General features: G+C 56.2%; 2 protein-coding genes across 2 annotated transcripts; one reads left to right on the top strand and one right to left on the bottom strand.

Annotated features, from left to right (window-relative positions):
* The first annotated feature begins 1164 nt into the window (after positions 1-1164).
* Positions 1165-7529, top strand: LOC140843072 (sorting nexin-8-like). Its single transcript, XM_073214255.1, has 7 exons — positions 1165-1229; positions 1468-1586; positions 1953-2046; positions 2554-2686; positions 5577-5645; positions 6787-6936; positions 7266-7529. The coding sequence occupies exons 1-7, from the start codon at positions 1165-1167 to the stop codon at positions 7527-7529; spliced, it is 894 nt and encodes a 297-aa protein (XP_073070356.1).
* Positions 7530-12665: 5136 nt separating this feature from the next.
* LOC140843719 (oxidized purine nucleoside triphosphate hydrolase-like) lies at positions 12666-21770 on the bottom strand. Its single transcript, XM_073214164.1, has 3 exons — positions 21619-21770; positions 13155-13300; positions 12666-12979 (listed from the first exon to the last, which is right to left on the bottom strand). Exons 1-3 carry the CDS (start codon positions 21768-21770, stop codon positions 12807-12809), a joined length of 471 nt encoding a protein of 156 aa, XP_073070265.1. The 3' UTR covers positions 12666-12806.
* Positions 21771-24504: the final 2734 nt, after the last annotated feature.

The following is a 24504-nucleotide window of genomic DNA, read 5'->3' as shown; positions in this document are numbered from 1 at the left end:
TTCCAGTCGAGACCACCAGCAGTTGCCTCGTCTTGTGTGTCACCTCACCACGAGACAGCAGGCAGGCCAGGAGGCTGTCCCCGCACAGGAGCCCGTCCCATCGGACCTCCCATCACCTGCAAGGGGCTCTTAGAAATGGCCTGCCTAGGCTGCACCCAGGCCCTGCGAGGCCCAGTGCCCCTGGTCAGCTTGCATATGGGTCTGGCTAGGCTGCCGCAGCCCAGCCTCCCACCCACTGGGAGCCTGAAGTCTGGAGTGGGGTCACATCCCTGCAGCTGCCCTTCCTCAGTGTGCTGCCCCCTGGGCCAGGACATGGGCTGTGGTGCCCAGGGACCAGGGATGCGTGCTCCCCGGTCCCTGCTGTTAGAGATGGTCACTTCAGTAACAATCCCCAGCTCTGAGCCTGACCCCATGGTGAGGAAAATTGAGTTGGAATTAAATCAGATTTCAAATGTTAAACCAACCAATTAGAAGCAATCACAAAAAAACATGCGATTTTCAAAGCGCGGTTGTTTACCCCGTCAAAACTAACATATGAGGGGAGAGAAGTTTGGGCTCTGCAGGGCCGCTGGGTCCAGCGCAGGTGCAGAGCAGGGCGGCCATCCTCGGTCTGTGTGATCAGAGGAGCCGGTCCCAGACCTGCAGGTCCTGGACACCACTGCCACTCTGGGCTGATGAGAGAGGGGCCCCCCGCAGGGGTGCTGAGCAGGCATCTGTGCCCGGCCCTGTCCCAGGACAGCACCTCCAGCACTGCACCAGGGCGTCCTGCACAGGCGAGCGGAGGTCTCGCTCTCATCTACCCTCTGCCTCTACGTCTAGGCCATGGCAGGTCCGTGACGCTGCTTCTCAGGGTTATCCATCATGATTCCCATCCTGGGGGTGCCAACCATCTTCTGGGAGCAGGCCCTCCTCTCCTACCCTGGTCTGGGCACCAGACACTGCAGGGGAGGGACTGTGGGCAGGGGTGGGCTGGAGGCAGGGTCGGGCCCCTGTGGGAGCTGGGCTCCATCGCCCCTTCGCAGCAGTCACCCAGAGCTGCCTGTGTTATGACACCTGCCAGCAGGCTGGAATCGGTGAGTTGAGGGCCGGGGTCCTGTGGGTCCGTCCCTTCAGTGTGAGTTGAGAAGAGTTGAGGGGCCTGGGGCAAGATTCACCAAATGCACCATGGTGAGCACCCACCTGGCGGTGCCCACAGAGCACTATGACTGCTGCAGTGCGCGGCCTCCAAGGTGACCAGGGGGGTGGGGCAGGGCTGTGGGTGACGTGGCTTCAGCCGGCCAGGGGACAAAGTGGGTAAATGCATGGGCACCCCATGACCACGCTGAGGATTACACTCTGCAGAAGGCACCTGAACACTTGCCTGTCATTGTGAACCTGGTATTTTGTGGGGATGGGCCTAGGCCGGCTCCTGACAGAGCTCTCGGGGCCCAGCTGGGTGCTCCCCCTGCCTGCTCTGCCCCACTGTAGGCCCCTCGGCACCAGTCATAGGCCCCAGACGCCTCCCATGCTGGTCTGGATGGCAGGGGCTGCTGACCACTGTGGAGGGCCAGGATCCCCATGCCCAGCTCAGCTGGGAGTTTGGCCCTGTGGGTACCAGCAGTACTGAGCCTCCCTGTGCCCTCCCTGCCAGATCCCAAGGGAACCACCCATGCCCAGAACAGGGACCTCAGCCAGCATTTACTGAATGGATTCTGCCACCAGCCCTCCTTCCCCAGAATCCCAGGGCAGCGTCCTCCCCGGGGTCACCCACGAAAAGGGAGGTGCAGTGCAGCCCTGCAGGAGGGGCAGTGGGCTCGCCGGTCGGCTCCTACGTGACCAGGCTCACTGACGTGCCCAGCAGAGGGAGGCGTTCCAGCCCTGGCTTCTCGTCTTCACTGAGCACATCACGCCACGTGTGGTAACGCAGTCTCTCCCTCCTCACCTGTCAGGACTTCCTGCCGGCTGACATCCAGACTCAGTTTACAAGCTCCGCGATCGGGCTGAGCAGATTGCGTCAAGGGCCATCGACAATGCTGCTGACCTTCTCATATTTGGGAAGGAATTAAGGCAGGGACCCTGTTCGGTTCTGCAGGGGCTGGTTGGGGGAAGGGATGGTCAGACTTGGGTGGCAGCTTGGAGCAGAGTACGTTTGCCATCATGACCCTCATTCTGGCCTGTTTCACTCCAGAGTGGGAAGAAGCAGTTTGGGGAAATGGGAGATCATATTTGGAAGAAAAAGGTGGAGAATTTAGGCAAAGGAGTGTGGATTCCTCCACACCCGAGTGCTTGCTCGCATCTCACAGCACATGGTCCCCATTGTCCGGATTAGACTAAACAATTCATTTGACCCACGGAGTGGGGAGAGGACGCCATGGCTGCTCTTGCTTCCTCTGCACTGGGGGAGGCAAGACCTCCAGGCGGGACTCCACCTTCTCAACATGCTTGTGTGCACAGTCACCTGGGGAGGGGGGCTGAGGTCCCACCTGATCACAAGGGGCTGGGTCAGGAGGTGTGCAGGCTGCCCTGGGGGCTTCAAGGCCTTGAGTGTCTCTCCCCGTGTCTTGTTTTCCCTAGTGCTCTGGGATCTGACACAACCCCGCTCCCCTCCTGGGCCCCTCTCAGCAGTAGCACATGGGCGTCCCTTAAGCAGGTGCTGAAGGGCCTGTCTGTTGAATTTGCACTGCTCGCTGACAGGGCTGTGCAGCAGGTGAGTGAGTTTGTCCTGGTGGCACCCGCCCCAGAGGACAGTCTGTGCCTGGACATGGAGCATCTCCTCCTCAGACGCTTCTCAGGGCTCTGAGTCTTAAGTGTGTGGAGAGCTGTCTTGGGCCAGACTGCACGTCCCCATCGGTTCTTCTTGCTGCCCATTTATACACTCAAGGTGGTTCTCATGACAAGAAAACTCTTGGGAGTTGACTCGGCTGAGAGTAGAAGATACAATCTGTTCTTGAAAGTGTGTCCTGGACTTACACCAGGATATCCGAGTGGACCAGATGTCCCCATTTGCTGTCCTTGGTCCTTTGATAACTCATCAGAAAAACAGCTAAGTTCCTGCACCCCAAGAGGCTCCCTCTCTCACCCCTGATGCCCTCAGGAAATGCTCCTGTACACACAGGTGCTTTCTGTGGAAGGCTGCACCCTGTAGTCGTTGGTGAATTTGAAGATACCAGTGTTTACTGCCAAAGGGACAGGGGTGTCTGGGTGCTTTTATGCTCTGAACCTGTTACATGACTTGGAGGGTGAGAGGTGCTGCCTAGTTTTTGGGGAAGTGGTCTTCAGGCTGCTAGTAAATAATAAATTAAATCCATGTAGTTGTGAAAGCCTCGCTGCCTACCTGAGACCTGGAACTCCTTAGAAGCAGGTCAGAGGCCTCAGTGACAGCAGCAGGTCTGCTGAGTTTGGAACTGGGGGACTCTGCACCTGAGGAGGGGTGCTTGGGCATCCAGCACGCCTCCACATTCTGAGGAGGGAATCCGATCTTGTGGCGTGTATGGGAAGTCCTGGGTTTTCCTCCTCCAGGCCTGGTGCCTGTGTGTTCCTTTAGAAACTGAGTGTGGGGCGGGGTTCACATCTCTGGGATCCAGTCCATCTCCAGGTCTGTGAAGCGCCCACACGTCCACGGTGGGGAGGACCATGAACGTTGTGTTGGGGTCGTGGCCTGGCAGGTGAGCTCTGGGCAGCCTGCTCTGTGCCTGCTGGGGCCTCTCAGGCCCCTGTTCAGGTTACTTTGGTCCCCAGGTCTGTTACACCCACCAATTAAAAGCAAGGGGTGGGGCTCGATTGTTATAAACTTTTTATGTGACCTGTTGACCCTTACTCAGAGCTCATCAGAAACATTGTCTGTGAAACAAAAATGAAGCTGCCCTGGTAACAGGGCCCTCGGTCCACATGGCTGCCTCTTCAACAGTGGGGCCTTGTGGAGTGTAGGGTGGGGAATCCCGATCGAGGTCATTTCCAGTCTTTTCTGAGTCAGGCATGGGTGCTGTGTTTCTGCTTTGAGGAGGGAGGGAAGGCCAGGCTTCCCATGTGGGCGACATGTTTGTGGCTTGGACTTCCCCGCTCTGGGATTCTCTGCTGTCTCATGAATGTGGCTCTGAAATTTAAGGTCTGGAGAGGTACTGTTTCCAGAATATTCCTCACTGTCCTCGATGGTTTCCATGTTGAAGTGAAATTAAGAGTTTGAATAGGAAATTGGAGGAGACAGATGACCGCTCAGGACTTGGATTCGCACAGTCTCAGTGTGGCACTCGCAGCCAGAACAGCAATGGCTGGTTCCCTAACCCCGCTCGCTGCGCAGCTGTAGCACGTCACTCATGCAGCCCAGACAGCGAGGGCTGGTTCCCTAACCCCACTCACGTCCTCAGCTTTACTGTTTCCGGCCTGTTAGGAGACCTGGGTACACAAGTGGGACTCCTGGTGGCTGTCATGGCCACGGTGACAGGATGTGTACTTCCTGTAAAGGCACAGGCATTGGTGTTCAGGATCTCTCGTTGGGCCAAGAATGGGACTTGGTGACAAATGAAATGACCAGGAGGGTCCCCTGAGTCCCTGCTGTGGACTGGAGGTAGGGAGCCTCCATGCCCCTGCCCTGCCGTCAGGAACAAACAGGGCGCCTGTGGCCACCTGGTAAGTTTTAAAAACTTGTGACAGGCCGTTACTTCCCAGAAACCTTACTGGATGGAACCTTGGCTGTGTGTGTGCAATTCAGGGACCTGCAGCCTTTGTGCTCAGTGGATCCAGGGGTCCCAGGGCCCGCAACCCAGTGCTTGTGTCCCCATCCAACTGGTTCTCTGAGCATCGGTGCTGGGCAGGCCATGCATACGGTGGCCTGTCTGTGCTTGGAGCAAAGTATGACCGAACGCCCAGGCCGAGGGCATTCAGTCGTACTCATGCCCCAGGATGCCGGGCTCCCTGCTGTTATCAGGGACACCCATTCTTCCAGGGCTGCCCTCCAGGCCTCCATGGGTCTCTGTGCTTTGGAAATGAGCTCTGTGGCTCACCCGTCAGTTTGCCTAGGTACACCATGTGGTCCAGGTGTGGAGGCCTGCGTGAGAGCCAGAACTGGGTGCCTCTCTGGCCCGAATCAGCTAACCCAGCTCTGGTTGCTTGTCTCAGCTTGAGGCTTCAGAAGCCCCCGCCTCTCCTCGCCCTGGGCTCCTTTTCCCTCCACTGAGGCCGCCCTGCCTCCCCTCCCATTTACTCCCTTTCTCAGCATCCCTCAAAGCTCACATGGAAAAGCTGCTGGGGGAGGGCATTTGAGGTGCCCGCTCTTCCCGTGCATGCCAGGAAGGAGTGTGCAGGAAAGGCGCATGCTGGGAAGATAGGGACATGGCTTGGAATGCTGGGAGGACATGATGTTGGACAGTGAGTGCAGCGGGCAGGTGGATGGGACTCAGGCCCTTGCTCTCCACCTGGTGTTGGCTGGGCTGCCGTGTGGGAAGGGTGTGCCTCTGCAGAGCTGGCAGAGCTGAATGTGAGCATGTCTGTGGGTATGTCTGAGTGTGTCCAGGGGTGTGTGTGTGCCTGGGGAAGGGTCTTCCTGGCCTGTGAGGGGGTGCCTGGCCAGGTCTCAGTGTAGGGTAAACCCCGTCTCCCAGGGCAAACAGGAGGAGAACAATGTGGTGGAGAAACTGAACCTCTTCTTGGATTTGCTCCAGTCCTATAAGGTGAGTCTCAGCTGCTCTGTGGTCAGGGACAGAGCTTTTGAGAAGGGTCCTGTGACCTTGGAGGGGTGTGACTCCAGGGGGTGGAGAAAGACCTGAGAAGCCGGCCATGGAGGGACTGTAGGCCTTCTGCTCCCTGTGGTGGGCTCTGGGCTGCGTGCGGCCCAACAGGTGGACAGATGGGCCTCTAGCTTCCCTGGATCTGAGAACAGAGATGGGGTGCAAGCCTGTGTAGAGCATCTGGGTGTGTGTGAGTGTGTCAGCATGTGAGCGTGTATGAGTATATGTGTATGAGTATGTCTGAGAGTGTGTGGGTATGTCTGAGCGAGTCAAGAGTGAACATGAGTGTGTCCTTGTGAGCGTGTCTGGGTATGTCTGAGAAGGACAATGAACATGAGCATGGCCATGTGTGTGTCTGAGCAAGTGTGTCCAGGGGTGTGTGTGTGTCATGTCAGTGTGGGGGCATCCTGGCCGTGGACAAGCATGTGGGGCTGCCTGGAGAAGCGAGCTGCCTCTTCCCATGGGCAGTTGGACCTCCGCTGCTGCAGGTGGCCTTCTAACCACTGGTGTGCCAGTTGCAGTGCCTGTGACTCCTGCGTGCTGAGCTCCGGGAGAGCTAGCTCAGTGCTGTGCAGAGTGTTCCAGAGGGAATTTCTTTGTTGAGTGCTGTGGTGGCAGGTAGTCTGGAACATCTCAGCCCCTGGTTCTGGGGCTAGTATTTCTCACAAGATTTCTTTCTAGTTGGGATGATTCCTGGGGCCCCTGGGGAAATGCCAGTGCTGCTGCCTTTGGAGGCACGTGGTCCTCCTGCTGCTGGGGTGACCCTGGTGGGTGGTCTGGTGGGCAGTGTTCCCATTCCCACCTGCCTGGGGCGGCTCGTGCTCCTTGCTCACGGCACCACTAAACAGAGCCTGTTTTGCACAGGGTTTGTGTGTGGCACTGGTTTGCACCGTGCCCCCTGTGGCTGGACCCTGGCCTGCCTGCCTGCTTGGGGTAGTTTCTGAGGGCGGGCACCCAGCATTAGTGTTGCCTCTATGGTGCCCCCTTGCCATCTGCATTCCGGCCCTCCTGCAGGGAGGTGGCACTGCTGACTGTGGTCCCTGAGGCTGGAGGCTGAGGGCACCAAGCGCCCCCTCTCCCACAGGACCTGTGTGAGCGGCATGAGAAGGGCATGCTACACAGGCACCAGCGGGCCCTGCACAAGTACAGCCTGATGAAGAGGCAAATGATGCACGCTGCCGTGCAGAGCTGTGAGCCCAAGGACGTGGAGCAGCTGGAGATCCACATTGTGGAGGTGGGTGTGGCAGGGTGCAGGGGTGCAAGGGTGGGAGACTTGCAGAGCCTTTCTGCCTGGCCCGCTGGGCCCCCAGCAGGACTTCCCGGCAGTCCCTGTTGGCTTAATGAGCTTCCAGAATGTGGCACACATGTAAGCGATAGCTGGTCAAAACAGTGCGGGGGCACAGGCCACCACGGGGGTCCCCTCCTCCCTTGGCACCTCTGGCTGAGCTGCGTGGGCTGCACTGTGCCTCAGTGGTTACACGCAGGAGAGGCTCGAGCCCCGGCTCAGGCGCTGTGCGCTCCTGCCCTTCTAGCGGGCCAGGTGCAAGGGTGCTTTCTGTGCAGCAGGAGAACGCGATTCAGACGATGGAGCTGCGGAACTGCTTCTCCCTGTACTGCCTGCACCAGGAGATGCAGCTGGTGCACGCCTACCTGCCCCTCACCTCCCACATCCTCGGGGCCTTCGTCAACTCTCAGATCCCAGGGCACAAGGAGGTGGGTCCCCTGCCTGAAGGTCTGCCTCCCCTCGCAGCTGCCACGGAGGACTGCTTAGCAGAGTTAGCAGATTGGGGCGAGTGTCGGGCCTTAAAGCAGCTCCCACTCTCTTGACCTGTGACGGGAGCAAGTGACAACTGTAGCCTTGTCCCTGTGACTCTTGGGAGGGGGTGGGAGCAGAGTGAGACTGAAGGAGCAGCTCCTTGGCTCCTGGGGGAGTTCTGGAGGTCAGCAGTGAAGCATGTAGACACAGGAGACTGAGAGCAGTGGAGAGAGGAGGCGGTGGGAGCAATCTGAGGAGGTGGGGCACAGCCCAGTCAGCGTCCCCTGCAGGTGGCTCCGCAGCCTTTCTGGTTGTCCTGGACCTTTGTCGCTGCAGGGACGCTCTCTGAATTACTTAGAGCTGTGTAACTCTAGCTAGCGTCTCTGCTCACACGTGTCCATCTCCAGACAGCCTAGAAACTGCAGGGCTGAAGAGGTCCTTGAGAAAGGGTCCTGCCTCAGGGTCACACCTGAGCTGGCCTCTGTGTGGCCTGTACCCCACTGCTCTCTGCCCTGCTCCTCTGGTGCCTCCTGTTGGCACTGGGAGCACAGTCATCTGAGGGGTGCGTCTGCTGGTGGCGCCCCAGCTCCTGATAACCTGGTGGTGGGCGGGGCCTGAAGCCCTGTCTCAGATCCCAGCCCTGTGACTGTCATGTGCTCATATGCCCTTGGCTGGAACATTTAACCCCTGGCCCCAGCTGCCATGTCTGAAAGATGGCATGAAATGTGACTCTCAGCTTTCCAAGATTGGCCTGGGGGTTTGGTGGGTAAAGGGCTGCAAGCAGCCACTCTGGGTAGGTTCTGTGGCTGTGCTGGGCACATAGTTGGACCATAGCTGTTCTGTCACCAGAGACTGCACAGACTTGGAAGAGGGTCCAGAGGGGTCAGCCAGCCAGAGGACTGGGTGCCTCTCAGTCCGATGGAGGCCTGTGCAGAGCCCAGGGTCAGGGGTACAGTCCAGGATGCTGGCACTTTTTATGGGGGCCGAGCAGCTTTCTGTATGCAATGCATAGGATGACCTCAGACCTGTGGTTCAGGAAGGTCATTGGCGATGGCTTGGAGGGTAGTTAATGGGTAGAAGGGGGCTGTCAATCCAGGTGGGAAGCAGTGGTGACGGGGCCAGTGGCCAGTCTAGACCCTGCTCTGAGGCCTGTTGTGCCAAACCATGCGCAGTGTTTGTTCAACATGTGGATCACAGGGTACAGGTCTCAGACCTCCTGAGCCAGAATCTGGGGGCCAGGATCCAGACTAAACTGTTCAGTGAGGGAGAACTAAGGGAGGACGCCCAGGCGAGGCTGGTGCCACCTGGCTTAGGTGCCGTGAGCCTGGCCCCAGACTTCTCAGGTGCAGGTGGTGCAGTGAGTCCCCTGGTTGGGTGACGTGTGCTGCACGTTCCCAGGGTCACAGTGTGCTTTTGCTGTCACGCGGGCCACTGTTCACCACTGATCGTGGGCACCCCCAGCCTCTCTGCTCCTCGTGCTCACGGGCCTCACCCTGGATGCCAGAGTGCTTGTGAGTGCTGGTGGCCGTGTCTTACTCCACCTCGTTTTGTTTTTGTGGTGGATGTTGTCCTGGTGTCTGGCCTGCTGAGCAGAAGGCCAGTGCCTCGGAGCTGTTAGGATGTGCTGGACCCACACAGCAGTGCTCACTCATTCTGCATTGAGCAGACTCAGGCCCCTTCAGCCATGCCTGCAGGGGATGGGGACCAGCCCCCAGTCTCCTGGTCTGGCCTGTGCCTCACTGGGTGTTCAGCCATGGAGGCTGGGGCCCTGGAACTTGGAGGGAAGGGCCAGTGCAGTCAGATCTGGTGGCTCTCAGGGAGGCCACCGGGGTTGTGCATTGGGCTGTGGAGCTGGCACCAGCCCTCACAGGGCACTGTGCCCTCTACCCCCACAGATGAGTAAGGTGTGGAATGACCTGAGGTCCAAGCTGCCTTGCTTCTCCATGGGATAGAACAGCAGCACCGCCCCCCCTGAGGTCCCTGCAGGACGGTGTGTCTCCTCACTAGTGCCAAGTGCTTCCGGGGCCTCACTAAAGCCTCTTTCCAAATGCTGTGTCCCTGTTCAGTTCCCTTAGACAGCGGCTGCCCCCCACCCCACTGGGCCCCTAGCCTTGGGCTGATGCCCTTGAGTGGGGCCAGGTGGCATGGCTCTCCTCCCCATGTGGGGAGCAGGGCCGAGGACACCACTTCAGGTCTCTGAGCATCCATGGAGGCTGAGGCCACACAGGGCCTGTGCAGCCATGATGGGTTCCTGTCACCCGCAGCCCTGACGCCTGCACTCTGCCTGTTAGTCTGAGGTTCCCTGGAACGGATGCCCAGGGGGAGGGCAGCAATGAAGGTTTTCACGGCAGATGGTACCTGGGGCTGTGTGCAGGGGGCCTCACCTGCTAGAAAGGTCAGGAAGGGTCTGGATTAGCTGAGCAGGGAGAGAGGAGCTGAAATACAGAGAGGGCAGGACTGTCCTGCAGCAGCATGCCGCCACGGGACAAGGAGGTGGCTGTCTCATGTGTAGCTGGTCAGCGAGAGGGCAGCCAGTCACAGCTAGCAGATGGCCTGGCTTGGGGGTGGAGGGGCGGTGCAGGCACACTTGAGCCGGCAGCGGGGCCCAGCAGAGAAGGCTGGCACTGGGGGTCGCTGGGTGTTGTGTTGACTTCTGGGGATGAGTTGAGCAAGCACCCTGGGGCCTGGCCTTGAGGGTAAAGGGTCCTGCGTCCCACCACATGTGTGTTCAAATGTGCACACTTGCTGTGTGACCATGCCATGTGCCTGGCAGTGGTATGGTGGGCTGGTGCTTCTGCTCTGCGGACCAGGAAGGGCTGCTCTCCTCATTGCACAGAGACAACAGAGGCTGGAAGGGCAGAGGGGGGGGGGTAGAAGCATTCCAGCTGGACTCCGGAGGAGGGCTGTGCCTTGCTGCAGCCAACCCCCTCTTAAACTAACCTCTCCACTGGGCAACCAGAACCCTCCCAGGCTTCCTGTGCACTGCCAGCCCAGCTCGTGTTCCTGGCCCTCTGCAGGGATGATGTTCCCAGCCCTGGCAGTTTCCTGTTCAGAATCCCTTTTGTGTCATCGCATGGAGGCCTGGAGCCAGACAGGCCCCCTGGCCTTCGGGCCGCCTTCAAGTTCACTGTGCCACAGGCCTGGGTGGTGGTAGGTGGGGGTCCTAGCCACCCAGGCATCCTGAGGTTCCTGCTTTGCAGGGGTGAGTGCCTGATGCAATGGACTTCTCCTTGTCTCAGATCTGATATTTCACCTTACGCATATCGTCACCCAGTGCACAGGACCCAGAAGCAGGTGGAGGCCTTGGGATAAATTTGGATGCCTGCAGACTGGCAGGCAACCCCGATGAGCTGATGCATGACTTCAGTCCAGGGCAAAGTGTCTCAGGTTTGGCCAGACAGCAGCATTGGCTGGGCTGCAGACTCACTGTGAGTGGCTTCAGCCTGGGGATGTGGGAAGGTCTGCCATGCTGCATGCCACCCCAGCCTGGGCCCAAGATGGTGATGGTGATGCGCTTCCCCGGGCTGTCAGTATCCCCCCGAGTGTGGAGAAGGGGGACTGTTGGACCACTGGCCTGGGTTTCTGGGCTGTCTTAGCCTTCTGATCTCCTTCCCTCTGTACAAATGGGCCTTGCTTTTAGAGGACTTTGCTGCCTGGAGGGCTGGGCCCCCCGACACAGTCCCAAGGCAGAACACAGCCTCCAGGCCTCCTGTCCTGTCTCTGTGGCGGCGGCTGCTCACCCCACCACCAGGGGCCTGCCTGTGGGGTGAGGGACGAGTGACCACAGGATGGTGGAGCTGGACACATGCAGGCAGGCTGGGTGGGGTGGACACACCTTGCACGTGGGGCCAGTGGTAGGCAGGCAGGAGGCTGTGCCCACTGCACATTTGGGTGCTTTCACAGGTCGCTGAGCAGAGTTCCAGGACAAGCCTTGCATACTTTCTGCCATGGATTCCTTATTCCTGGTAGCATCTTATTCCCGTGGTGGGAATGAGAAGCTCTGGGTTGGAGCCCTTTCCTTGTTTGTGGAGGCTCATTAGGAGGGGTGCTTGGCCCTCAGTGTCCTCCCAGCCCTGGGCACTGTAGGGGGCTGATGGGAAGAGAGGCTTGCTGGGCTGACTTCCTGGGAGTGACCTAGGGCAGGTCCCTTCACCCTGGTGCCTGCAGTGGGACAGCAGAGTGCCTGCAGTGGGACAGCAGAGGGCCATCTTCTCATGAAGCTTCCGTGTCAGCCCTGTATCTGGGCTGCTGGTGGGTACCCAGGCATGGGGCCTGGGATTTGGTGCTCGATATTGTCCTGGGGGACCTGCTCACCTTTGCAGCTCAGCTTTCCTGGCTGGCTGGGGAGCCTGCCTTGCTACAGCCCCATTGAAAGGACATCTCATTCCACGGTCCCGAGGCCTTTCAGAGAAACCCTGGCCCTCCTGCCCTAGGAAGGCTGGTCCCCAGTGCTGCTTTGGTCTGGCCATGGGAGCAGACCTTCACTGGGACCCCGCTGCATTCTGCTTAGTGGAGACCCACAGATGTGTTCTCATTACGGGAAGATGTGATCAGGCAGCCTAGCATGGGGACACATGGGCCTCTCGTCTGGCTTAGTTCAGGATGGGCCAGTATCTGAGGGCTTCCCTATCACTGTGCATGAGTCAAGTCAGTTCATGTATGAAGCACTTTATAAGCAGCAGGAATCAGTTATTATACCCAGTAAACTGGAATTGTTTACAAATGACCTACCTTCTGGGATTCTTACCAATAAACTATTAAACCTATTGATAATAGTACCATTGTGTGTTCTTTCCGTAAGTGGTAGTGACCCCGTAACTTCCTGGCAGGCAGAAATCAGGATGAAGGTGGCCTGGTGCTCCTAGGTCAGGGAGGGTGACTAGCCTGTGACTCATTAGACTGGAATTTTAGCCCTGGGCCCTGATGTTGCCTGTTTCCCCTTGAAAGGGAAACTTTCAGGGTGTTTGATGAGAGGACCCATCATACAGCCCACCCTTCTGATCCCAACAAGAGCCTGTGGTGCTGCACCAGCCAGTGCCCAGCCCTACTTCCCCAGCTGTCCGCCATGGGGACAGAAGAGCTGTCCCCTCTGCCCCTCAGGTCTGCATCTCCCATCTCTGTCCTGTGGCGTGGGCCACAGCCCACATGCCTGGTGGCTTCCTGAGGACGCAACTGGGCTGGCTCTGCTGGGCTTGTGGAGAATGGTGAAAACATAAAAGACATTTATTTTATACCTTCCCATCCAATCACTCTGCAAACAGAAACCCTAAGTTCCAACTGCCCACAGCCCAGAGGGCCAGTCGTCGCTGTGGGGCAGCAATTCCCGTGGCCGGAGAGCAAGCAGGTTCCTAGACTTTGTCCACCTCACGTAGTGTGTAGTCCAGGATGGCGTCTGGACCCTGGAACTTGAAGTACCCATGGAATTTCTTCCCCTGAAGCAGAAGGGGAAACCAGTAGCTGTCATCTGGCCACATGTTGTTGAAGGGTATTTGGTCCAGCTGGAACCATTGAGGGCACATTTCTGCAGGGTGAAAAGGAAGGACTGATGTCCAGCCAGACTTAAACTGAGCTTCAGGAGGAGTTACTTAAGCAGTCCTGGGTGGGAACGCACGCCGTCTCCTTGTGCCTGCCTTGAAGGCAGAGGGAGGCAGGCTGCCCCCAGCTCTGGCCTGACTCCCCTGCCCACCCGGGCTCACCATCGCTCTCCATGGGTGTCCCCTGGACACTGTCTGTGCAGAAGATGTGCACGTCCATGAGCTCAGGCTCACCCACGAACTCGAACATGATCTGGCCCACCTTCTGCAGCGTGTCCACCGTCAGACCACTCTCCTCCTGCAGCTCCCTGTGGGCGGAGGGAGGGCAGACAGACAGAAAGAAGGTGACAGTAAGCAAGGCACCCACGTTTGCGCAGAGCTGACAGCGGTGGAGCATGAGGAGCATGTCTGGGCAGGTGCCCCGAGGGCCTGGGGCTGCCGACGGGAAGCATGGGCTGGAATCCTGGGGCGTCATCTGGAGTGTGTGCGTTTTTCTCAGTCTGGCAGAACTTGGCAGCCAGCCGACAACTTTAAAAACTCTGATTTGGTTCAGAGATTCTGGAAAGGGGTCAAGATTGTGAGGAGCCAGTTCAGGGTGCGCAAGCCGACCTGGTCAGCACCCTCTGTACTGCGCCACGGCAGGCCCAGAGGTCTCCCAGGAGGCTGGGGGTAGAGCCTGGCTGGTCCTTCAGATCCAGCCCTCCCTGCAGGCTGCCACCCCATGAGGGCTGCAGACCACAAACCACAAGCGTCCTGCCGAGGCACCATCCTTCCTCACAGCCGTGCTGAGAGCACGGGATCGCCCTGTAGGTCCCCAGTCTCTAATGGAGGAGGAGTTGCTGTAACTTCTGTTCCACTAAGGAGACGCCCCCGCCCCGGCCAAGATGTGCAGTGGTCCCAGTGGACAGAGCTCATGCCCGCTGTGTCCCCCGTCTCAGGGCCCCTCCCCACCGGCTCCCTGGGCTGTGGTCTCAGCCGCTGAGCAGGCAGGTGTGGCTCACACCAGTGGAACCAGGGTGCCCCCCACAGGCCAATGCTGTTGCCTCTTGAAAGCATTTCCAATTGGCACGTTCACTGGAGACAGACTGGCAGAGACCCATGGCCTCATCGCCCAGGACCCCGGGGACAGCTCTGGTGCTCCCCTCTGGGCCCGTTCCCTCCGTGCTTCCCTGTGAACAACTGCTGGCATGTCGTGTGCTTTTCATGCAGGAGAGTGACACGCTACACCTTAAGGAATTCAACTAGTTTTTCAACTCTTGTGTTGTATACTGAGAAGCTCCAACCATGCACAGGTGCCAGGCCCCTTGGTCCTCGGCCCACAGGCTGTTCCCCGCTCCTCAGCAGCGCTCTCTGGAGGGGATGTGCTCAGGATTCTGGGCCAGAGCCACTGCAGCCACAGGGCTCCATCTCCTCCCTTTAGAGACCCTCACTCCCCCACTGCCTTATGTTTATTTTTGTTCCATAAAAATGCTCTAATTATGTCTGGCCGTTTATAGATGTGCGTGGAGTGTTTTTGCTTTGACCTGTTAGGAACACAAGGCATCATTACTTTCTGTGCCAGTACCGAGGAGTCAGGAACCCCACTCTGCTCGCTAGACGTATCATGCTGGTGAAATGCCTCTATGAACAGACGCCTTCCTGGTGTGGGCCTGCCCTGCCCTTCCTCAGCCCTGGTCGGGACCCTTATCTGCTGCCTTTAGATGCAGGCCAGCTGCTCTTTTGAAAGCTGGGATTTATTCATTGAGATGGTTAATTAAAATCAGACTTGACCTAAAAAGACGAATGTGTGTTGCCCTTGGGGGGTGCTAGTGGCTCCCCAGTTAGACGTAACGGAGGCGCTCTGGCAGCAGGCTGACTCGTCTCATTTTTACAAGCTTCACCCACTGATTTACCATTTTCAGCAGTTTTGGTTAATGTTTCCTAGGCGCATGGCAGTGTATGAAATCTCTCTCTTTGGTGACAGAGTGGAGGCTCTGTTTCTCGGGTGGGAATGACGAGGCAGATGGAGATGACACAGCTCTGTCAACCTGTGATTCTATCTGCTGGTCCCCACATGGCAGGTGGAGGACAGGACGAGTGACACGTGACACTAAATTGGGCAGCCAAGCACCTGGGAGCAAGGCACCTGCATTCCCAGGCCTGTGTGGCCTGGGGGTCCCACCACCAGTCCTCGTCCTGCACTGCCTCCTGGAGTCCTTTGAACATGGAGCTCTGAATCCCCACTGCGTTGGGGGCCATCAGGGATGCTGGCCAGAAAGGTCGGCACACTCCACCCGCCTACAGCCCAACCTCAACTCTGGGGGCTCCCAGGTCCCCCTCCCCCCAAGAGAATCATCTCCCTGAAGCTCCGAGGGCCTCCCCGACAGGGACACTGGCACAGAGGAAGGGATGACCAGACATGGCCCTCTGAGCCTGTGGGCGTGTGAACCTCTTCTTGAATTGGGGCCTGCTTTGGAAGCCCAAAGGGCAAAAGGACAGTGCAGTGGGTAAAGCATGCACCAGGCTGGACTCCGGGGCTACTGTGAGTCACATGCACATCAGATGCCAGGGCAATGGGCCTAAGGATCAGCTGCATGCACACGTACGGGCAGCCATCCCTGAGACTGGCAGGCCCTGGGCCTCATCTCGGCCTGCTCCTTGTCAGCATCAGAGCATTCCATCAGCTGGCAGGGGCAGTCCTCTGTCAAAGGGTGTCCTACACACCCTGCACTCTAGGCTGCCACCAGGGGAGAGGAGAGGCCGCCACGGGAGCCATGTGGTCCACAGGCAAACTGGGGTGGCAGGGGGGCCCTGGATGCTGAAACTCTGCCCCCGCGTCAGGGTGAGGCCTCTCCTGCCCCACTGAAGAACACAGTCAGGGTGATGACCTGGTGCTCCTGCTTGCTGCTTGTCGGTGTGGGAACCATGAGTGCCCCATGGCCACAGGGAGCAGGCTCTCCAGGGAGCATGCAGCCTGCAGGGTCAGGGCCTGCTCTTGTGGACACCCGGGTGTCACTCAGGAGCAAGGTGCAGCTGGGAGAGGCGTCCTCTGCGCTGTCTGCCACAGCAGGGCCCTAAAGTGTGCAGAATCATGAGCCTGGGAGGTAAGGGAGTCCTCCACAAGAAAGCTGAATCTGAGCACAAGTCTTCAATTTCACAATGGCTCTGTGATCTGCGATGAGGCCATGAGGAAGGAGTGAGGTGCGGGCGGGGGACTGCAGCTCCAGTGGCATCTGGTTGTCCAGGGAGAGCCTGGAGGGTCCCGTGGTGCCTGGGCAACTGGGCCAACCGGGTTTTTCCACTGAGCCATCTAATGCCCCAAGGCTGGCCCTGTGCAGGCCCTGGAGACGGTGTCAGAGGAAAGTGGCTTCGTGGCTCCACGTCCCTGCTGACATGTTAGAAGGTGGCCATGCAGCACCGTGGGAAGCATGGTCTTTTCAGTAAATGGTCCTGTCAGCTGGATGTCTGTATGGAATGGAAGGATCCTGACCTTATGCCATACTTGAAACTCAATTCCTGATAGATTTAAGGTGTAATGCTCCTGAGAGTTTTAGAAGAGAAGACAGGTGAGTATCTCCTTAGAAGAACTCAGCACAGGCAAATATTTCTTTAAAAGGGTGTAAAAAAGGGTGACTGTGAAGAAAAGCTGTATGTGGGGCTGCATTAAAATGACAAGCTTCTCTGTTTATCAAAACATCACTAAGAGTAGAAAGACAAGCCAGAGAGAGAAGATAACGTGCAATTTATCCAACAAGTCAGTCTAGAACATCTACAGATGCTTCTGGCTTCTCCTTCAGCTGTAAGGAGCCTGCACATCACCCCTCCATCCTAACAAAAGTAAAGCTGAACAGACTGGAAAAACTTCCATGTCTTCTTGGATCCACGAGGGGGATGAGCACAGGGGAGCTGTGTCCTCGAGGAAGACCTACCCCAGGACCGACAAGGCCAGAAGCCGCCGTGAACCAACCCCCCTGCTCCCTGGCTCTGCTCTTGCCAGGGGCCTCCCCTGGGAGATGTTAGGCACCCACAGCCTGACTGACATGGGGAAGAAAACCGTCAGCTCCTGCCCTCCCCAGCCACTCTGTCCCCCTGAAGGGGAGAGAGAGAGATGGAGACTCACTTGTGAGGGTCACAGTCCAGGGACACAGACCCACGAACACACCTGCTAGCCATGGGGCCAGTGCTCATGCCACCACCTCACTGTGGTCCCGAGGCCAGCTGACAGTTCCTTTCACCTGGTGCACTGGGTCTGGGTATAGAGGAAGAATTACAAGCACACTAAATGGCCAGAAAAGGTTATGTGAAGAGAGAGCCATGAGAGCCAGAGCAGCAGGCAGGGGTGCTGGAGTCCTCAGACCCGTGCTTTACAGCAAGTAGGGCTGCTCCACCAAGGGCGGGCGAGGTGGATGGGGTGTGGGAACAGACCGGCAGTGAGTGCAGAGGCGTAACCTAAGGACGGACCTGGAGTCCTGCAGCCCCAAGCGGCCACAGAGATGACCAGCACCTCTGAGGGGCTTGTTAGCAGGCTGCATGCAGCTGAGGAGCAAACCTCTGGGCACGAGGCCCTCTTGATGGAATGCTCAAAGACGAAAAGCAAAGAGGGAAGACTGAAAAACCAGAACACTGAGGGCTCTGGGACTACCGAAATAGCCGTGAGAGACACCAGGTGGGAACACAGGCGAGGGAGAGAAAGGAGCAGAGAAATGTTCAGACAACAATGACTCAGTTTCCCCAAATTAATGTCAGGCACCAAACCACAGATTCAGGAAACTCAGGGGACACCAAGCAGGATAAATATTCAAAAAACAACACCCAGGTGCACTGTCTCCAAACTACAGACTCAGGGATAAAGCATGCTGAAAGAAGTGGGAGGAAAAGGTCCATGGCCCACAGAGGGGCAAATGGAACGAACACCCCTGACTGCTCAGAAATCATGGAAGCAAGGATTAGAGTGAATATGCAAAGTGCTGAGAGAAAAACCACCAGCCCACAGTCACGTCTCTGAAATCACCCTTCAAAACGGATGGCAAAATGACTTCTCAAAACAAAAATGGAGGGGCTCAACCTGCAGAAATATTTAAAGAAGTTCTTTAGAGAGAAGGACCAGGCAGGTCAGAAGCCTGGGTTGCATAAAGAAAGGGAAAGCATCAAAGGGAGAGGACGGAAGGGTCAAGAGTTTGTTTTCTTAGTTGCCCTAACAGGTAAGGGTTTGTTCAGTTTAACAGCGATGATGGGCTTGGTTGCTGTCTATCCTGCCTGGCATTTGTGTGACAGCCAGGGGATGGAGCAGGCGGCAGGAGTTGGATCCCTTTATTTATAAGGTGCTCTCAAGCTGTCTGGGGGTGGACCTGGCTTAGCTGTGATGTTCACTGCAAACATGAGCAACCACTAAAACAGATCAAAACAGAACAAAACAGATAAAAAACAGTTAAGATAAGGAGAGAGAATAGATCATGTAAAATGCCCACTGAGAACCACACAAGACAGGAGAAGAGTGGAAGTTCTGCAAGTCCACATGAGCACATTATGAAGAACAGGGGCACAGAGAACCAATGAATGTGCTGACACCAGCCTGGCTTTATCCACCGTCATGCACACCGAGGGCCCAAATGCTCTCAAAGGAGACATCATCAGGATCAAAAAAAGACCAGGCTATGTGGTGTCCATGAGGATCCCACTTTACAAATAAAGATTAAAAGTATAAAAGCACAAAGGTTAAAAATGTAGATGAAAGTGAATGGATGGAGAAAACATGCCAGGCCAGCACTGACAGGCAGGCAGGAGTAGCTCTCCTGCATTCAGATGGAGCCGCCTGCAGAGGAAGGGAAGCGATTGGGGGCACCCCATGGTGGGAAAAGGGCCAGTTCCCAAGACAATACTTAACATGTATATGCCTAAAAACACCATCAAACTGTGAGGTCAGAAACTCAACAAGGACATAGTAAAACGTATGAGAAACTACAGATCAGTAAGAAAAAGGCAACTGGGTAAAAAAAATGGGCAAAAGATGAGCAGACACTTCACAAACGAGGACACCCAGGAGGCCATCTGAGTCCTCAGGGCAACGCAGGGCAAGCCTCAGCGAGGCATCATACACAGCTGCCGGCGGTCCACATGCAATGTGTCCATTGCGTCCACGGGTCTGGAGGAAGCGCACTCAGCTCTGCGGAGTCAGAGCCCAGCTGCTTTGCTAAACGAGCAATGCTTATTAAGGCCAGACCCCTCTATTCCCCAGGGGGGACATCCACCACGAGAACACACTCCCAGCCCCACGGTAGAGCACCCAGGCGCCCACAGACACCGCGAGGGGAGTAGCCAGGCACGGAGGGCCTGTGGCGGGGTTCCACCTATGCCACTCTGGACGGGCGGCTGGCTCTCCAGCGGTGCCGGCGGCCCAGTGAGGCTGCCCACCAGAGGGCAGCATCTGGCTCCATTTCTGTTTCTTGATTCGCGTACAGGCTAAAAGACCAACCTATTTCTTGAAAACCCCCTGATGATTTGGGCACGTTGACTTCAAAACAAACTGAGAAAAAGCCCCCAGTCGTGGCCTCAGGGTGTGCTTGTGGGGGAACACAGACAGAAGAGACAGAAGAGAGTCGTTCAGTGCACAGTGTGATCTGCACAGGGGTGTAGGCCACTTAGCTTTCCTAACTGGAAGGCCTGGAGGGGCCCAACATGGGGAGCCGGGAGGAGGGGGATGGGAGCCAACATGAGGGGCAGCTGGGCGCTGCACTTGGGGGCTCAGTGAATGACAGGTCGTTTAGTGCACTGGGAGCTGATAGAGGCACTTAATGCATGAGTCAGAGAGACTCGGACCCAGATCTACACCCCCAGACCCCTACCCAGACCTCCAGACCTGGACCCAGCCCCAGAGCTCAACCCCAACCCAGCCTTAATCAGGAGGGTCACCTGGCAGTCATGTGGAGAACAGACTGTGGATTGGGGTTCCAGGTAGGAGGTTCCTCCACCTGTCAACGTGAGAGGGGATGGTCTGGATGCCGCAGCAGAGGGTGACACCCAGATACATTCAAGATACATTCAGGGACAGAAACCACATGCTTGTGTGGAAAGAGGTTTCCTACCTAACCTCAAGCCCACTCAGTACTCTTTACTGAGGGTCCTTCTGTCCGTTTCCCATTCTGTGCATGAACACTGTTGGGAGGACAGGAGGGAAAGTTCATAACCGTGGGCTGCTTCAGGGACCATGGGGGTTTTCTTGTCACCAGCATGGCAAGGGGCTGAGGTGAAGACATCTGCGGCCCCTCCCAAGGAGTCTCCTTAGCCCCCGGTGCTTTGGGGCATGGTGCCCCTCCACCTTCCACTTGCTGGGACCGAATGGCAGGCCCTTTGGGAGTTCTGCGCCCTTACCTGCTCTCCCTCTACTCCGGATGCCCTGGACCACTGGGTGTCCACTAGACCTGCTCTCTGCACACCCCCAGGGCCCAGCAGCGACTAGGGGCAGTGGCTGGGACCTGCTCCTCTGTGCCTGACACTGAGCAGTGGTGGTGGGCATTACATAAGCCAGTGACCCAAGGACCAGTCTTGGAAGGACACATTTGCGGTTGGCAAAGTGACCACCAGGGCCCCCATTGCTGTCCATTCTCCACTCCGTTTCTCCTGCAGCCTGTCCCAACCCAGGTATGGCTCACAGGGCTAAGTGCCGGAGTCTCACAAGACTGGGCTTCTCCCAGCTGTGTCCCAGTACTTGTAAAAACAGATGACTAAGGGCATAAATGGCTGCAGCCCTGGGTTCCAGGCCGAGGAGTTGAGGTGCACGGTGGGAACACCATGCAGGGCTTTCAAACTGTGGGCCATGGCCTGCTGTGCACTGTGAAGTCGCTTAGTGGACTGTGACTGGTGATTCAAATAAAGCATGGGGACTACACTGGAATACTTTCACATAGGAAGGGTTTTGCTGTTATCAGAGTATAAACATTTTTTACTGTGACTTCTGACTTTTAAAAAAAAACCCAAACTTGAAAGCCACTGGGCTGCAACGTTGCCAGCATTCCTGTCTTAAAGAAACTTCCTTAATATGCATTTGGGGAGCTGTTCTCTTCTCTCGGGAAGGTGGCCTGATGGGCTGCCAACGCTCCCAGAATGACATTAACAGGAGCTACAGTTTGTGCAGCGCTTTGCTATGTTGACCCCAGTCTCCTTCACACATGCCTGTGAGGAGAGAGGAAGGCACAGGATGATGTCTGGGGGGTGAGGTATCTCAGCAAAGCTGCTTGACCTTCGGGGCCTTGGTTCCTTCCCATGGGAGGCTGTGATTGTGCTGAGGATTACCTGACACCGTGCAAAGGCATCCAGTCAAAACACTCATCAGCTCCCCTGCACAAGAGCCAAGGGGCTGGGCACACCCCTCACTGGAGAGGAAACCAGGACTTCTCAAGCCACACACACTCCCCAAATGCATCCTAACTGCTCCCGCCCCCGACTACAGCTCCTGTCCTCAGCACTGACTACTCTTCCAAGTCCTCATGTCATGTCCTCGATCTTCCTGACAACCCTAAGAGGAACTGTGACTTTTAAGATTCCCATTTTGCAGGCTCAGACCCAGTACACACCCCAGGCCCCAAGCTCTAAGTGGGGAAATCGGGTCAGGCTCTGCAGCTGGTTCTGTGCTCAGGCCCACCTCCCTCACCTCTTGGCCCCCTCCTCGATGGTCTCTCCATCCTCAACTTTGCCCCCGAAGCCATTCCACCGGCCGGCCCCGAAGGCTCGTTTCTTCATGCCGAGGAGAACTCGCTGAGGCTGAAGGACTAGCACCAGGGTGTAGAGCTTGGAGGTACCCATGGTCCCTGGGGGCCCCTTGAGGAAAGAAGAGGGCTGGGTCAGTTTGGGTGGGAGCAGGACGTGGATGGAATAGGCGTGTTGCGATGGCTGGGGGCAGGGAAGTCAGAAACATTTTCTGAAAGGCAGGGAGGGGAAGCCTGTCAGTGAACAAATGATCATCTAGCACAACAGAGGCCTGACTCTCAGAACGCAGCGGCCTCAATGTCCTGGCCCTTTGCTGGCCAGCAGGTCAGGAGATGGCTCTATCTTCCCCTTCCTTCCTCGGCACAGGGCTGTTCTTGCTTCTCTGTCAGCCTGTGCCCAGCTGGCTCCAAGGAAACCATGCAGTTCATACATCAGTCCTTGGGTCAGATCTTGCCCTTGGCCTTTCATGAATGGGGGCCTGGCCTACTGGGGTCTGGTGTCTGCCTCTCTGCAGTAGCAGACCTCCAGAGTCCCAGGAAATGCACGGCTCCTGGGCCCTCCCTCTTGTCACAGTTCATATTTTGCCCACAGCTATTGTTGCTCTGGGACCTGGCACTTGGGGAGGGCACTGGAACCACAAGAGGCCTCCAGCTTGAGTGATCCAGAGAAAGACGCTGCCTGGCCTGGATGATGTCTGGGCTGCTGCTGGAGAGATAGTGGAGGACCAGGGCCAGGTGCCGTGCCCGCTCGTCCCTACCCCAGCCTGGGGTCACCGAACACGTCTCCTGCTCCAGGGACCACACCTGAGGAGATGCAGGGTGGAGGGCCTGGGACCCCATGCTTTATTTTAGTTACGGTTTCTGATAAACGGGACCTGTGGCGGGGTCCTGGCGGTGGGGTAGGTCAGGCGGAAGGGGCGGGCTCTGGGGGTCAAGCCCTTTAGGCCTGCAGACTTTGTCCTGACACCAAACTGTTTATGCCCATGGCCCTGGCTTCCCAAGTGAACTGTGAGGGCGAGAGGGAGGCCGATACGAGGCACATCAGCACTCACTTATTCAGCACCTCTTTACAAAATCCACCCCACTTCACAGACCCAACAACTGTGCGCAAAGACCTGCTTTCCCCATATTCAGAGGCGGAAATGAAGCTCAGAGAGGTGAAGACTGACCTGAGGTCAAACACAGAGCCAGGGCCCTGACTGTAAAGCTAATTGCCAGCAGGCAGCGGTGTGGTGTGCTCATTTATTTCCTTTTACTCTTCTCCCAGGAATTTGATGCAGCCTTATAAAAAAATGTACATTACATTATTTAAGGGATTTCCATGCTTTTGTTTTTTAATAAATTGGTTCCTTTAAGGCCATTTCCTCCCTCAAAAAACAGTTTATATAAACTACCGATTCTTGGGAACCTCCACCAGGGTCCACTTAGTCCAGCGCCCCGAGGCCTTGGTGAAGCTCCGGACGGGAGTGCGGTTTCCCCTGTTGTCTCTGGCTGCGGTCGCCTGGGAGGGGCCCTGCTCCCGCCACCATCCGGTCCTACAGCCTCCCTCCCCATGCCCGGGCGAGTGGGCTTGGAGGCGCCTTTCCTCTGCAGGGGTCCCGCTGCTCACAGACCGCGGGAGGTCAGCCAAGCAGGAAGGTGGTTTGCTTTTCCCAGGGGGAAGTCGCTTTGTTATTAACGTAAATACTGTGGCGACATTGGGGGCGTTGACAAGCGTGTGATCAAGTTCGGCTTGAAGAGCCACTCATGTTTATGTCTAAGAGGTTTTTGCCTATGTTTTTTTCCAAGAGTTTAATGGTTTCATGACTTACATTCAGGTCTTTGATCCATTTTGAGTTTACCTTTGTATATGGGGTTAGACAATGGTCCAGTTTCATTCTCCAACATGTAGCTGTCCAGTTTTGCCAGCACCATCTGTTGAAGAGACTGTCATTTTGCCATTGTATGTCCATGGATCCTTTATCAAATATTAATTGACCATATATGTTTGGGTTAATTTCTGGGGTCTCTAATCTGTTCCACTGGTCTGTGGCTCTGTTCTTGTGCCAGTACCAAATTGTCTTGATTACTATGGCTTTGTAGTAGAGCTTGAAGTTGGGGAGTGAGATCCCCCCTACTTTATTCTTCTTTTTCAGGATTGCTTTGGCTATTTGGGGTCTTTGGTGTTTCCATATGAATTTTTGAATTATTTGTTCCAATTCATTGAAGAATGTTGCTGGTAATTTGAGAGGGATTGCATCAAATCTGTATATTGCTTTGGGCAGGATGGCCATTTTGACGATATTAATTCGTCAAAATTAAATGGATGAGTTTCCATTTATTAGTGTCCCCTTTAATTTCTCTTCAGAGTGACTTGTAGTTTTCAGAGTATAAGTCTTTCACTTCTTTGGTTAGGTTTATTCCTAGGTATTTTATTCTTTTTGATGCAATGCTGAATGGAATTGTTTTCCTGATTTCTCTTTCTATTGATTCGTTGTTAGTGTATAGGAAAGCTACAGATTTCTGTGTGTTAATTTTGTATCCTGCAACTTTGCTGTATTCCAATATCAGGTCTAGTAGTTTTGGAGTGGAGTCTTTAGGGTTTTTTATGTACAGTATCATATCATCTGCAAATAGTGACAGTTTAACTTCTTCTTTACCAATCTGGATTCCTTGTATTTCTTTGTTTTGTCTGATTGCCGTGGCTAGGACCTCCAGTACTATGTTAAATAACAGTGGGGAGAGTGGGCATCCCTGTCTGGTTCCCGATCTCAGAGGAAATGTTTTCAGCTTCTCGCTGTTCAGTATAATGCTGGCTGTGGGTTTATCATATATGGCCTTTATTATGTTGA

The sequence above is a fragment of the Manis javanica genome, chromosome 10 (genome assembly GCF_040802235.1).
Source record: "Manis javanica isolate MJ-LG chromosome 10, MJ_LKY, whole genome shotgun sequence".
Taxonomy (NCBI): Eukaryota; Metazoa; Chordata; class Mammalia; order Pholidota; family Manidae; genus Manis; species Manis javanica.
Note: the sequence above shows the minus strand (reverse complement) of the source record. Positions and strands in the feature narration are given on the sequence as shown.